This window comes from Mangifera indica, chromosome 15 (assembly GCF_011075055.1).
Source record: "Mangifera indica cultivar Alphonso chromosome 15, CATAS_Mindica_2.1, whole genome shotgun sequence".
NCBI classification, from domain to species: Eukaryota; Viridiplantae; Streptophyta; class Magnoliopsida; order Sapindales; family Anacardiaceae; genus Mangifera; species Mangifera indica.
The window spans coordinates 13,480,320-13,493,649 of NC_058151.1; the positions used below are offsets into that span (position 1 = coordinate 13,480,320).

General features: G+C 35.8%; 3 protein-coding genes and 1 long non-coding RNA gene across 5 annotated transcripts; 1 reads left to right on the plus strand and 3 right to left on the minus strand.

Moving 5' to 3' along the window:
* Positions 1-1,055: 1,055 nt before the first annotated feature.
* LOC123198206 (phosphate transporter PHO1 homolog 9-like) lies at positions 1,056-4,396 on the plus strand. Its single transcript, XM_044612869.1, has 11 exons — positions 1,056-1,722; positions 1,877-2,108; positions 2,201-2,249; positions 2,333-2,404; positions 2,492-2,621; positions 2,708-2,828; positions 2,908-3,166; positions 3,260-3,559; positions 3,641-3,919; positions 4,065-4,204; positions 4,300-4,396. Exons 1-11 carry the CDS (start codon positions 1,128-1,130, stop codon positions 4,394-4,396), a joined length of 2,274 nt encoding a protein of 757 aa, XP_044468804.1. The 5' UTR covers positions 1,056-1,127.
* On the minus strand, positions 3,690-4,457 carry LOC123198207. Its single transcript, XR_006497985.1, has 2 exons — positions 4,356-4,457; positions 3,690-4,262 (listed from the first exon to the last, which is right to left on the minus strand). It is a non-coding gene; the product is annotated as an uncharacterized LOC123198207 (long non-coding RNA).
* A 572-nt stretch (positions 4,458-5,029) lies between these two features.
* LOC123197604 (SPX domain-containing protein 4) lies at positions 5,030-8,035 on the minus strand. Its single transcript, XM_044611929.1, has 3 exons — positions 7,641-8,035; positions 5,876-6,035; positions 5,030-5,668 (listed from the first exon to the last, which is right to left on the minus strand). The coding sequence occupies exons 1-3, from the start codon at positions 7,959-7,961 to the stop codon at positions 5,190-5,192; spliced, it is 960 nt and encodes a 319-aa protein (XP_044467864.1). The 5' UTR covers positions 7,962-8,035; the 3' UTR covers positions 5,030-5,189.
* Positions 8,036-9,106: 1,071 nt separating this feature from the next.
* LOC123197605 (cystathionine gamma-synthase 1, chloroplastic) lies at positions 9,107-12,826 on the minus strand. 2 transcript variants are annotated; one of them, XM_044611931.1, is made up of 11 exons: positions 12,236-12,822; positions 11,890-11,993; positions 11,711-11,784; positions 11,447-11,615; positions 11,141-11,200; positions 10,796-10,999; positions 10,605-10,691; positions 10,232-10,339; positions 9,964-10,059; positions 9,717-9,835; positions 9,107-9,449 (listed from the first exon to the last, which is right to left on the minus strand). In XM_044611931.1, the coding sequence occupies exons 1-11, from the start codon at positions 12,726-12,728 to the stop codon at positions 9,326-9,328; spliced, it is 1,638 nt and encodes a 545-aa protein (XP_044467866.1). In that variant the 5' UTR covers positions 12,729-12,822; the 3' UTR covers positions 9,107-9,325. The 2 variants fall into 2 exon arrangements, with proteins under 2 accessions (XP_044467866.1, XP_044467867.1); XM_044611932.1 differs by lacking the exon at positions 11,141-11,200 and having other exon boundaries at positions 12,236-12,826.
* Positions 12,827-13,330: the final 504 nt, after the last annotated feature.

A 13,330-nucleotide genomic window follows, 5' to 3' on the forward strand; every position in this document is an offset into this window, starting at 1 on the left:
GTTTAACTATCAAAATTGCCATTCTTACAAATCGAAGAAATGTATGTTCATAATTATAAAACAAAACTTGGTTTTGGAGCATATTATATGTATTGTATACTTTTTCGTATATTCAAAATTTAATTTTTTTTATCAAGTATGTTATCATAAACCTTAAATCTGCAACCTATGACGTCTTATAGTAGGATATACATTTTCAAAAAATCATAATTTAATATAATAAAAATTATAAATCCTATATCATCATCATCTTGAAAATACAAAAAAAATCTCAAAAGTTATAAAATTTTTTAAATACACTTCTGTTATATTCATTATTTTTCTAAAAATTTGTATCTGTTTATATCAGTAAAATTATCGATAAATATTGTATTATATAATATATTTACTATATCGTATTAATTTTTAAAACAATTTGAGATACGTATTAATTTTTTATATACATCATATGGTATTATATTGAACATCTCCAATAATGTCTCATACTAAATATTAATGTTTTGGAGTCTTTGTGATGGGTCAAAATTGGTTACTCCAATCAAGTGCAACCCACAATACAAACCAGTGAACCACAAATGATTAACCTCAGATTCAACCAGTCAATGCTTAAAATAGAAAATAAATAGGTGTTTTATAGGAATACAAAACTTATAAATGTGTCAAATGAGTCCCTTTTGTCACAATATTAATCGATTTAGATGTGAAAACCATGTTAAAAACTGTTATTGCAGACTGAATTTCTCTGCCAACAAACGTCTTTTGTTATAAGAAAAACGAAAATCTGTTGTAAATCTTTGTCATGTCATGAGACAGACAAAGATTTCAATGTGAAGTTGTGTTTCACTTTGAACTTTGTTGGCATGGCAGCCGTGATTGAAGGCCATACACGAATAGCTAACCATATTTTAGTCACTTTGATTCATAAAAAATAGAAAGGGTTGGCTCCTAAATATTTGGTTTGTTTGAGACTTCTTCTTGCCTTTTAAAATCATCAATATTTCATGGTCTGCAAGAAGAAACTTCATAAAAATCCGCAATAAGAGAAGTCCCGGAATTGGGAGAAGTGTTGGATCAAAGGATTGTGCAAATGTTGAGGTGAAAAGGGTTTGTTTTTGGATTGAGAAAAGATGAAGTTTGGAAAAGAATTTGAGGTAAATTTGGTCCAGGAATGGCAGGCTGCATATATGGACTACAATGGTTTGAAAAAGGTCCTGAAAACAGTACTTCATCACAGGCATGAAAAACAGGAAAAAAAGCCCCCATTGAAATCAGCAAGAGGGTCATTGAAGAGAAGGGTGTCATTGTATCGGGCGTTTAGCGGGCTAACAAGCCAAGGCTGGGGCGATTCCGCAAGGAGGGATGAACCTGGTGGTGGTGGCAAGGTGGAAGATAGAGTGATTCTTGTGAACACAGTGGACGACGGGGAATCAGAACATGGGAAGTATCAGACTACATTTCTGATGCCATGCGATGGAGGAGGAGGAGAGTATGAGCTTGAGTTTTTCAGGAAGCTTGATGAGGAGTTCAATAAAGTAGTTAAATTCTACAAGAAGAAAGTGGAAGAAGTGATGGCTGAGGCCGATGAGTTGAGTAAACAAATGAAAGCTTTGATTGCTCTGAGGATCAAGATTGATAATCCAGTTTTAGGAGGGAATAATCTCTCTTCAATTCATCCAGCTGATTCTCCAAAACATGGTAAGAAAAAAATTCCCACATTGATAAGTATGCTAATTTGAGTTGTAACATTTGAATTGGTATATGATTTACAATTCTACATTGTTCACTATCTGAAAATTTGAACTCTGTTTGCTCGGTAAAGAGTTCAATCATTTGGAGACCATACAAGAAGTTAGTGAAGATGGTGAAAACACTGGAGGTCAGTGGCCAGCAAAGGGTGATCTGAAGGGTTTTAAAGCAGCCTCATTAAGTGTGTTGGATCAAGTAAAGATCAATGTTGAACCCGAATCACCAGTTTCGACGCTAAAAAATGTCCTCAAGACTACAAAAGACAAGAGATTCACTAAAAGTGAACTAAAGAGAGCAGAAGGACTATTGACACAGGCTTTTACTGAGTTCTACAACAAGCTTAGACTTATGAAAAGTTTCTGGTATTATTTTGTAGGATTCATGGTGGTGTGAATTTTTCGGTTTTTGTTTCTGTCATAACTGACCTTTTCCTTGTTTGATATGTATGTATCAGCTTTTTAAATCAAGTGGCATTTGCCAAGATCATGAAGAAGTATGACAAGGTATCTTTTTCTTTCCACATTAACAATTTAGGCTTGGGATTTTAGCTACTTTGGTTAAGTTGGACTGTCTTATACAAGTTCAGATTTCTGAAAGAAATGCATCAAAGGCTTACTTAGAGATGATTGATAATTCGTATCTTGGCAGCTGTGATGAGGTTAGTTTTAGCCAAAACAGACTCTCTGGATTGTCATTTCAATGGCGCTACTAACACTGCATCTCCACGCCATCCTGTGCTTTGCAGGTTTCTAAGCTCATGGAAAAAGTCGAAGCTACATTTGTAAAGCATTTTGCAAATGGGAACCACAGAAGAGGAATGGGCATTTTAAGACCAAAATTTAAAAGAGAAAGGCATACCATCACATTTTTCTTAGGTAAAACTTGACCTGATAAGAACTTGATGCCACTTTGGTTGCTTTTTAATTCCACATGAAGTCTCACAGCTTCTGTAAGCCTGCAGGTGTACTCTTTGGCTTCTCCCTTGCACTTTCAGTTGGCATTCTTGTGTCTATCCACGCCAGACATCTTCTAAATAGTCCCGGGCGCAATAAATACATGGAAAACATATTTCCACTTTATAGGCAAGTATATGTTTACTTTTGGTGGATAAGTTTCAGCGTTTCAGCTTCAGTAAAATAACTTTTCTAAACTTTTTCGCAGCTTCTTTGGATATATCATCTTGCATATGTGCATGTATGCTGTAGACATATACTATTGGAATCGTTATCGTGTAAACTATGTATTCATATTTGGCTTCAAGCAAGGAACAGAATTGGGTTTCAGGGAAGTCCTCCTCCTTGGTTCAGGTCTTGCAGTACTTACATTTGCCGGGGTTGTATCAAATTTGGATATGGATATGGATCCAAGAACAAGAAGCTTCAGTGCTATCACTGAACTAGTCCCTTTAGGCCTACTTATTGTAAGTTCCAGCAATAATCTCTTTAAAATATCTGTTTCTTTGCATACAATGTTCAATAATGATTCACCGATATTCTGCTGACTTTCATTGCAGATTGTGGGACTCATTACATTTTGCCCTTTCAATATCATGTACCGTTCAAGCCGATTCTTCCTTATTCAATGTATGTTTCGATGTATATGCGCACCCCTTTACAAAGTTACCCTCCCAGATTTCTTCTTGGCAGATCAGCTCACTAGCCAGGTGCAGGCTATTAGATGTTTGCAATTCTACATATGTCACTATGGATGGGGGGACTACAAAAGGAGATCAAATTCCTGCAAAGAAAGTGAGATTTACCAAACATTTTACTTAGTCGTCGCAACCATTCCATATTGGATTCGATTTCTTCAGGTATTTGATGGTTCATCTGACATCTGATTTTGTAACTTGCAACACAAGAAAATGATTCTGACAACAGTAATGATGTTTCAGTGTGTTAGGCGTTTGGTTGAAGAGAAAGATTCAAATCATGCAATTAATGGACTAAAATACTTGTCAACTATCATTGCTGTTGCTACAAGAACAGTTTTTGATCAGATGAAGACTGGGAATTTGAAGATTGCAGCAACTCTTACTTCAGTTTTTGCTACATGTATTTCCACATACTGGGATCTTATTAAGGATTGGGGACTTCTGCAAAGAGATTCAAAAAACCGTTGGTTGAGAGACAAGCTTCTTGTGCCCAACAAAAATGTTTACTTCATTGCCATGGTAACAAACTGAGCAACTTCCTTCTATCAATTATGTTAATTAACTGTTTACTGACACTATCTGACGAGGCCTGCATTTTTGCAAGAGCTGAACTGTTATAATAACTTTACCTTAAAAATTGACATTCAGTTTGGGTGAATTGCAGGTGGTGAATGTTATACTGAGACTTGCCTGGGTGCAGTCAGTTTTTGGGTTTAATCCAGCTCCATTTATACACAAAAAAATCTTGTCAGCAATAGTTGCAAGCCTGGAGATTTTCCGGCGTGGCATGTGGAACTTTTTCAGGTATATGCTATACTTGTTTTTACTATCCCATTCTTCCCGAATTCATGCCTACCAGATTCTGATGGGAAAAAAAAAAATGATTTTTTATTGATCAGGGTGGAGAATGAGCACTTAAACAATGTTGGGAAGTATCGCGCGTTCAAGTCAGTACCTTTGCCTTTTAACTATGAGGAAGAATACAAGGATGCATAAAACAGACATGATTCAAAAGAGGATATGAAGATCAAATTCTTTTAGCAGAAAAATGAACTGCACATATGTGAAATTCTTTTGTCAGTTATTCTTCTAAGTCAGAACCTCTAAAGTTAATGAAGAAAATGCTTTAAAACAAGTTTCAAAATCAAACTGTGATAATATTGTCAATAATTGTAACTTTGAACAATTTTAGAGGCTGAAGTGGCCGGTGGAAAGTGCATTTGGTGATTACCAATAGAATGTGGAAGACTGATGTGTGACTGGATTTTCATCAATGGCTTCATCCACTCATCAAGAGATTTTTGTTGAAAGAAAGTGGAAAGACTTGAAAATGATATCAGTGAAAATACATGGACCCAAATCATCATGAACATCCCCACTCACACAAGCAAGTCTTTTTTATGTCACCCAAAAATGGCCTACCAATGCATGATACATAGATTACTGGTTTTGAGAAAAAGAGGTTAACTTTCAAGTTTCCAAGTATAAATGTAACTTGGTGAATCACCAAGGAAACAGACATCAAAATTAATGTATGCAGTTAACTTTTTGTTTAAAAAAGCATGAAAATTTCAGTATTCAAAATTGTGTTTTGTAGTCTGCAAATCATCCAAAGGCAATAACTTAATCTACCAAAACGAAACTTCGAAATTAATTGCAATAAACATTTTTCGGTTGACTCAATTGTTTCATTACATTTGAGTGCCAATCATTATTTAGTTTCAACCTATTACAAGATGTTTAAAAGAAAAAGCAATATGAAGATGCAACAACAAACCGAGTGATTCTGTCATGTGGAGTGGGTATCATCATCTTGATTAACCTCCCCATCTTTTGTGGGAGAAGAATTTGAAGCAGAGTTCTCGGCTGTTACAGCACCAACACTTTCATCGTCTTGGATCCTAAATAGAGATGAGAAAGACAATGGATTGGAGGTCGAGCTGGCTTTTTGAAGGCCTCGTATTGCTTTCATTGCGGCAAGGGTACTTCTATATACATCCAAGGTTTCTTCCCCAAGAGTTGAAGTGTCAGCTGGGACATTTGCAGTGTTATTTGCTGGCAGTTTGGATACATCTGGCGCGGTAGGGGGAGGTTCAATGACTTCCTCTTCCAACGGGAAGAGTAGCTCAAGATTCTCCTCACACTCGTGGACTAACCTTGTGAGAGATTCCGTAGTAAAGAAAGGTTGACGAAGTGCTAGTTGCGTGAACGGTAGACGTAACAGTCCCCCAGTTCTTTTATCATACTTCTTCAAAATTTTAACTAGCCCTGTTGAAGTAGATGGTATGAAAATAGTTTCAGAAACTTACTACCATCAGCACTTTGCTAACTTACGTAAGATGCAGAAAAAGAAAGTCAGTGACTGAATTACTCTAACCAACCTGGAGATTTATAGTTTTTCTCATAATCAGAAAATCAACAAATCTCATTATAACTCAAGGCATATATAAATTTAAAAATGGCGTAGTGCTGTACCTGCAAAATTTAGGGAGCTATAATTTTTTAGGAGAACCATCTCTCCATGAATAGTGACAAACTCCTTGCGAATGTCCATTATTTCTTCACTAAATTCACTTTCTGAGGAAAAAACTCCACCACTTTTCTCCTTAACTCGCTCGATTCTTTCCTTCAGCTCCTGTTATTAACCAAAGAAATAAATAAATAAAGCAGCCATGGCAGAATAAGTATGTGGTATCTTGCCATTCAGAATATGAAGACCCAAAACCATAGGACTCTTCATTGACAAGAAAAAGAATGAAAGAAAGGTTAGGGAAGTGTCGATTATCTATGGAAACCTAGCTTGACAATTTAGATACAAGAGATCAATCTAAATTAACATATAAAACAAAATAAAATGTTCAATCCCAATTGGGTTACTTACTAAGACAGATAAATAGGAAGAAGATGGTTCTCAAAATGTGAATTCTTGCTAATTTATGAAAACATTCAATCTTCCAACTATAATCAAGGTAGGAAGGGACAAGGCAACTGCAGTCATTGCTGACCATTCAATTGCCATTGTAGCATCTCCAACTTAAATCACAATCACCCTCGATTCATCTAGACACATTCATATATGAAGCCAGATTTTCTTCCATTACTATGAATTAATCTCAACATTTCCCTACAGCCACACTCATTCTACATTGTTTCAAGTTCATTAATCAATCCAAAAATCATTTTGAACAAATCTCACTTGTAATAATCATACAACTTTGCATAGGCTCTCTAAAAAACCCAAAATCTTATTATAGACTCTTAAGTTCTTTCACCCCACTGTGAACCATTCTCTCTTATCACTATACTCTTTAATCCCACATCCTATGTCAAACCAATTTTAGCAACAAAAAGAAGAAAAGAAAATTCACTTTTCATCTCCTAATTATTAACATTAAACATTCCCACTAGTTTTCTCTAAGGTTCAAGTTCTCTGTTATCTTTATTCAGAGAACAAACAAGAAAGTGTCACATATAGCATGGATCCACCATTTAGTTAACCTCTTCAAGAGATAGATTCTGTTTACAACATCCACATATCAATTAAAAGAAAGCAAAAGGACCAAGACCCCCCTAACTTTTACACCTATCCTACCATCTTATTCTCTGATTCCAGCATGTTAAGGGTCCACATGGAACCAATAAATTACAACCATGCATATATATGATCCAATACAATCATACTACTAAAAGAACTTTCTTAATTCTGAGAACTATCCTTTACATTATAAAACCATTAGAACATCTCCAATAACAAAACAAGTTAAACAGCCGGATTCATAACTTCATCATCAAAAAAGCATCAAACTGGAAACTTATAGAACATCGTTTTGATAACCAACAAATTAGATTTGAAAAATATCACAACTTTTTTCTTTGTAATCAGTTACAAAATGTTGGGAGCACAGAAAACCCCAAAACCCTTTCTAATAAGTCATAATAAAGTACTGATACAGTCCAGTAGCATTATCAAAATAATTTTTCTTCTAAATGGCAACTTCTCAGTAGCAAAACTGATTATGATAACTAAAACATTATAACAGTTGCCCAAAAATATTGTTCTTCACAATATATCGACCCAGTACTAATACTGGGCACAAGACTGGCAAAACAATGATGGCGTTCCTTGTTATTAGTGTTAACAAACACAAATTTTCTTGCCACTATTTCATTGAATAGTCACCAAGTTGACATTTTTAACTTAGGAAAATCACAAAAGTCATCATAAAAGAAAGAAAGATACCTGAAAGCGAATAACAAAGTCTTCCTCTTTATCAACGAAAAAATCATTGAACTTTTCAAGCTCTTCATTGAGAATTCTCACAAACCAATGTTGGAGAAGCAGCAAGGAGGGAGGAACATTGTCGTGATGATCATGACCATGATGATGACGATCGACGGAAGGGGTAGCCAGCGGCGGCGGCTGCCGCGGTGGGAGTTGGAAATCGGAGGAAGAAAGGAATTGTTTGAGGAGTTTTTTGAGGGGCTTGTAACAGAGGAACTTGTCCCTCCACTCCGGGAGAGTCTCCTTCAAGTGGGTCGTGAACTCTTTCCCAAATTTCATCCGCACAAGGGGTTGAAGAGGATAACAATGAGAGATGAGAAAGAAAAAACCGAAAGTGAAAATAATGACAATAATAATGGAGAATATGGAATCTTTTTTTGATTTTTTGTGCTTTATTTTAATTCAAAATTAAATTCCTTTACGGAACTTGTATTTTGTAGCACAAAAATGGCTTTAATCCTAAATATGTATCAATAAAATTATTTATATTTATTTTAAATTTATAAATATATATATATTTATTTATTTTTATATATTATTATATAATTAAATAATTTTAAATTAAAATAAAATAAATCCATATAATATTTATTTTAAATATTCAAATAATCGATATCATTTCTTAGTATTATATAATTTCAAGTTTGTAGATTCATGGAGTTAGAGACAAATTGTCCATATCATTGAAACTTTCTTCAAATTAGGGGGTAATTTGATATCATCGAAATAAAATAATAAAAATTGGATTTATTCAATAAAAAAATTAAAAAGTTTGGTGTTATTTCATTTCTGTTGATTTTCCATTTATAGGTAATTCGGGCGTCGGAATTTTGGACCTCCAGTTATATATAAATTTTTTACTCACCACTTGTTTTTAAAATTTACATTTAAATCCCCGAAAGTTTTAAATTTCTACTCTTACGTCTCTCTTTTTTGTTGTTTAGTCTTGGATTTGAGAGTGGATTAATGATGATTCTCAACAATACAACGATCGAACTTTTCATTAGAAAAAGAGTTTTTAAAATTTCCAAAAATATCAAAAAATTGTTAAGGGAATTACGGGGATAATGCGTGCTTTTGAAAGTTGAGGTGTAAGTCGAATTCTGGTGCTTTTTTCTAATTGTTATTGGACCGTGGATTACACGCAAACAGGACCAAACCGAGTCAAAATTAAACAATAATAGCCTTAACTCAACTCAATCGAGTAACAAATTCATATTCTCTAAGAATTCATCTTAATAAAATGAGTCAAACTTAATATCAAATTAAGCATTCTAGATATGAGTAATGCTCGAGTTGACCAGATTTTAGCTCGACTTAAATCTACCCGGAGTCATAGACTCAAATCCCCATCATTGAGTAGTTTGTTCCCATATCATAATCAATTCTCCAGAGCTAAACAGTAATGAAAGTTGAGCAACAAAGACTCAAATCATTCTTCAAACATTAGAAGAATGGCAAATTTCAACACAAAAATCATACTAGATTAATACATTTTGATAATTGATCTCATAACTTAAAACACAACATCCGGAAAACAATTACTAATCAAAACAGTAGAAAGTTCGGTACTCGGAAAAAGATCAAGAAAGCAAAGCAAATGAATTTAGCATGAAAGAAAAAGAAACAGAAGGTGACACGCCTTAAATGGTACCCAGAGCCTGCAGAATATCAGCCTTCAGATCTTCAAAGTCTTCAACGCCAAAGCTAAATCGAACCAAGTTATCTGCAATACCGTACTTAAGTCTCTCTGGTTGGCTAAGATCCCTATTTTCCAAATGCAGAGAGAAAGGAAATTGATTATAACATTTGCAGCAGATCCGGCACCAACTATTGTCAAATTTTTTTTACAATTCTAGACACTCTTTGTACATAATGAAAATACGTCTACCTAGAAAACCACAAATTAATTAGGGGATTCTAAAATAATGCTTCAATGAACTAGGCATGAGGTTAGAACGCCTGAAGTGACATCAGAGGTGTACCACAGATAATCAGTGGGTCTATTTACAACAATATGATGAAGCAACATACCAATAAGACATTATAGCCGGTTGATCCACAATACTCTCACAGCCACCAAAGGACGGGGCAATATAGGGGATTTTTAGAGAATCAATGAATTTGCTGGTAGTCATCAGGTCTCCATCAACCTGCATGAATAAAAGTAATGAACTTCAAAACTTCACAAAACATAGCAAAATGAAGATGCACAACTGACCAAATCATAAACCATTTTATCTTCAGGGGTGTGTGTGGTGACAACACTAGGAATGCTCACCTCAAAACTGACAACGCCACCAAATCCAGTCATTTGCTTCTTGGCAATGTGATGTTCAGGATGACTGGTCAGACCTGGATAGTAGACGTGTTTCACCTGTCAATGACAACATCAGTCATTGAAATATGCATGCAATATGTCAGATATATTTCCTAAGATTTAAAATTTTTAATTACAATAACAAGCACGGAAAATATCGTTAATCACACAAGCACTATGTTACACATGTATCACAAGCAGAAAAAAATAAGATATGGTGATTCTGTACCTTAGGATGTGCCTCTAAAATCTCGGCCATCCTCATCGCAGTTGAATTCTGTTGCTGTACACGAAGATGCAGTGTCTTCATGCCTCGAATGATCAGATATGCAGCATTCTATCAACAAAAAACGACAAAGTACAGGACATATTAGTATTCTACAAGCAGCAAGCACAAACTGCATGAAAAATTCAATGTAAATGAAGAAATCCTCAAACAACTAGATTGGCTTTGAAACCAAGTGTCCTAGCTCAAGCCATATATCAACTTAATCGTTTACTTAATTCAACAAAATTATAATTAATCTTAGAATGAAGAATAAGTGTAACCAATTCTCGACACTGGTTATGACCTACACAATTGACTAATTGAGATAACTCACCGGGTTAAGCGCACCACCAAATACATGATGCAAATTACGAATTTGTGTAACCAACTTCTCTGAACCACTAATGCAACCAGCAAGGACCTGGGACAGAAAATTTGCATTTTCACCAGTCAAGTTGATGAAATTGACAGATTAATTCACAGCATTCTGTCCAAAAGGTGGTTGATTTATACAAACTGACTCACATCATTATGGCCACCAATGTATTTTGTAGCTGAGTGTAGAACAAGATCGGCACCAAGGGACAAGGCCTTCTGATTCAGAGGTGTTGCAAATGTGCCATCTATGCAGACAATTGCTCCTTTTCTGTGGCAAAGCTCTGTAACCAATTTGATATCAACACATCTTAGGAATGGATTGGTAGGAGACTCAGTGAAGAAAAGTGTAACCTGCGTGAATTACAAAGATGATGAAGTTAGACAGCCAACCATTTCCAAAGGAAAACAGAAAGGAAGGAGTACAAAGCACAAAGCAAATAAAAATAAAGCACTGTTGCTACTCAATTTCAAACAAATTTCTACCCTACTTACATCATTGTTATTAAGTGCTGATTCCAACCCAGCCATGTCCGCTGGATCGATAACCGTAGCCTGCATATCAGATGAATAAAAAACAAAAGTTGAATCTCTGAACTACTTTCAACTATAAGCCTTGTGAATAAGTGCATCACAACAGATTAAGAACTAGGACCAGGAATAATAACACATCGGGTTAACAAAACATGTTCAGAATAACCCTCGTTATGAAACAAGAAAGTATCAATAAACTGGAAAAGGTTTCGAATTCTCTTACACAACATGTCTGAATTCAATAATGGCACAAAAAGAACCCCATACCTTGATCCCCATTTTGGGAAGAACAGTCTCAATGAAAATCCGAGTCTTCCTGTAGCAGTCAGTGGTTGTAATAATATGACCACCTTCTGGAACCAATGCCATGAGCATAACTACACTGGCGCACATCCCAGATGCCATAATCACAGTTGATTCAGCCCCTTCAAGTGCACTGGATCACCAAACATGACACCATAACATTAAAAAAATAATAGAATTATAACTTTTAACTTATATTTTCGAAAAAGAAAAAGTAAATGGTCGTACCTTATCTTCTCCTCTGCAACAACAGTTGTTGGGTTTCCATACCTACCATATTCAAAACTTGCATGGCGTTTCTCCTGCCCCAATGATAGAGAAATGTTATTATATCATAAATGAATTAGTGAATCATTATAGATAAAGAAATATACCTAGTACTTGAGCAACAAATGCGAAATATGTACCTTGAAATCAATAAGTTCAGCAGTTTTCTTAAAGAAGTAGGCAGATGTATTCACCACGGGGGTAGTAATTGCATCAGTAACAATACCGCGACCTAACCTTTCACCTGAATATTAACAGCCACAAAGTAACACAAACACTTAAATATCTCTCTCAAGTTCACATCCCAACTACTCATATAATTCCAAACCAACCTATAATCAATCTTAAACAGGCCCAGATGCACATCCATTAAAACCCCGTCACACCTTCTTGAAAAATAAGTAATAAAAAAAAATGTTTTTCTCAGAAAAATGTTCTGAAATAAACATAAAATAATTATAAATAAATAAAGAAAGAAACGAATACCAGCATGAATTGTGAGGCTCCCATCGGAGCTCAAAAACGAGGCCTCTTTTTTCAAATCGGCGAGAGCCTTCATCTGTACATTATTCAATCCGTCAACCACCGCCATCTCATCGCCAGTTGTCATCTCAACCGGCGCGGCAGGGGCGGGGACAGCAGAGGCGGCAGCGGATCCAGAAGCCGCCGCCGCCGAAGTGGAAGAACCTGAAGCCGCGTTATTAGACCAAGAAGCCGCCACGATTTGCGCCACACCAATATTGCTACAGTTCCTCCTGGCCTTCGTGCTAAGCTGGCGCACGAAGTTAGGAGGGAACCTAAAGATCATAGACGACACGCCGCTGAACGACACCATAACAACGGCTCGGGCCGAGATCTTCGGCGTCTCGAGCCTCGCCGAACCGGAAAAGTCGGGATCGGACCGGCACTCAAACGATGACGAATGCGAAGACGACGAACCTGAGAAGACTCGCGGACACGAGAACGATGACACGGCCATATCTACGGCAGAGCACACGGTTGATAGCTGTCGCCTTGTGAAAGGGAGTACTAAAAAATGAAAAGTGAATTACAAGAAGTGAATGAAACGACGATGTGTAGGGGGTTTTAAAGCGGTGCTTTGTTGTCGTTTTGGCGAGTGGCATTAGGTTAAAATTTGTGCGAAAGAGGATATTATTCGATTACATGTGGCTTAAATGGGAAAAACTAAACCATCGAACGGCATAGACATTATTTTTCCTCCAAAAATAAAAAATAAAAATAAATTAAATTAAAAACAAATTTGTCAATTAGGATTACCAAATTGCACTAATAAATACGTGATTTAATCAAGGCCAAACGACTATTTCCCACCCAAGGTATGCTGTAATGATAAGTTTCCACCCTTTAACTATAGAAACAGCAAACACTCACTCATGGCCGGTTAGATTTAACAAAACTTTAACGGTGATAAGGGTAAAATCGTCATTTTCTCTAGAATATTAAAAATAAACTAAAATAGAATATATTTTGCCCCCCTAAACTTTAAAAACTAAAATTCCCCTCAGTCTAAATTTTAAAAAATCGTAGTTTCACCCTCCCGAAGCATTGTCGACGGTCTCC

What these genes read in the sequence shown, in the direction of transcription:
- LOC123197604 (XM_044611929.1), bottom strand. Translation starts at nt 7,961, where the DNA reads ATGAAATTTGGGAAAGAGTTCACGACCCACTTGAAGGAGACTCTCCCG. An exon ending in ACTTTGTTATTCGCTTTCAG is followed by an intron (nt 6,036 to 7,640) that starts GTATCTTTCTTT and finishes GGTTAATAACAG; the next exon opens with GAGCTGAAGGAAAGAATCGA. An exon ending in TAGCTCCCTAAATTTTGCAG is followed by an intron (nt 5,669 to 5,875) that starts GTACAGCACTAC and finishes CTACTTCAACAG; the next exon opens with GGCTAGTTAAAATTTTGAAG.
- LOC123198206 (XM_044612869.1), top strand. Translation starts at nt 1,128, where the DNA reads ATGAAGTTTGGAAAAGAATTTGAGGTAAATTTGGTCCAGGAATGGCAG. An exon ending in TCATGAAGAAGTATGACAAG is followed by an intron (nt 2,250 to 2,332) that starts GTATCTTTTTCT and finishes ATACAAGTTCAG; the next exon opens with ATTTCTGAAAGAAATGCATC. An exon ending in ATGTTTACTTCATTGCCATG is followed by an intron (nt 3,920 to 4,064) that starts GTAACAAACTGA and finishes GGTGAATTGCAG; the next exon opens with GTGGTGAATGTTATACTGAG.
- LOC123197605 (XM_044611931.1), bottom strand. Translation starts at nt 12,728, where the DNA reads ATGGCCGTGTCATCGTTCTCGTGTCCGCGAGTCTTCTCAGGTTCGTCG. An exon ending in CTGAACTTATTGATTTCAAG is followed by an intron (nt 11,785 to 11,889) that starts GTACATATTTCG and finishes TCATTGGGGCAG; the next exon opens with GAGAAACGCCATGCAAGTTT. An exon ending in TTCCCAAAATGGGGATCAAG is followed by an intron (nt 11,201 to 11,446) that starts GTATGGGGTTCT and finishes TCTGATATGCAG; the next exon opens with GCTACGGTTATCGATCCAGC.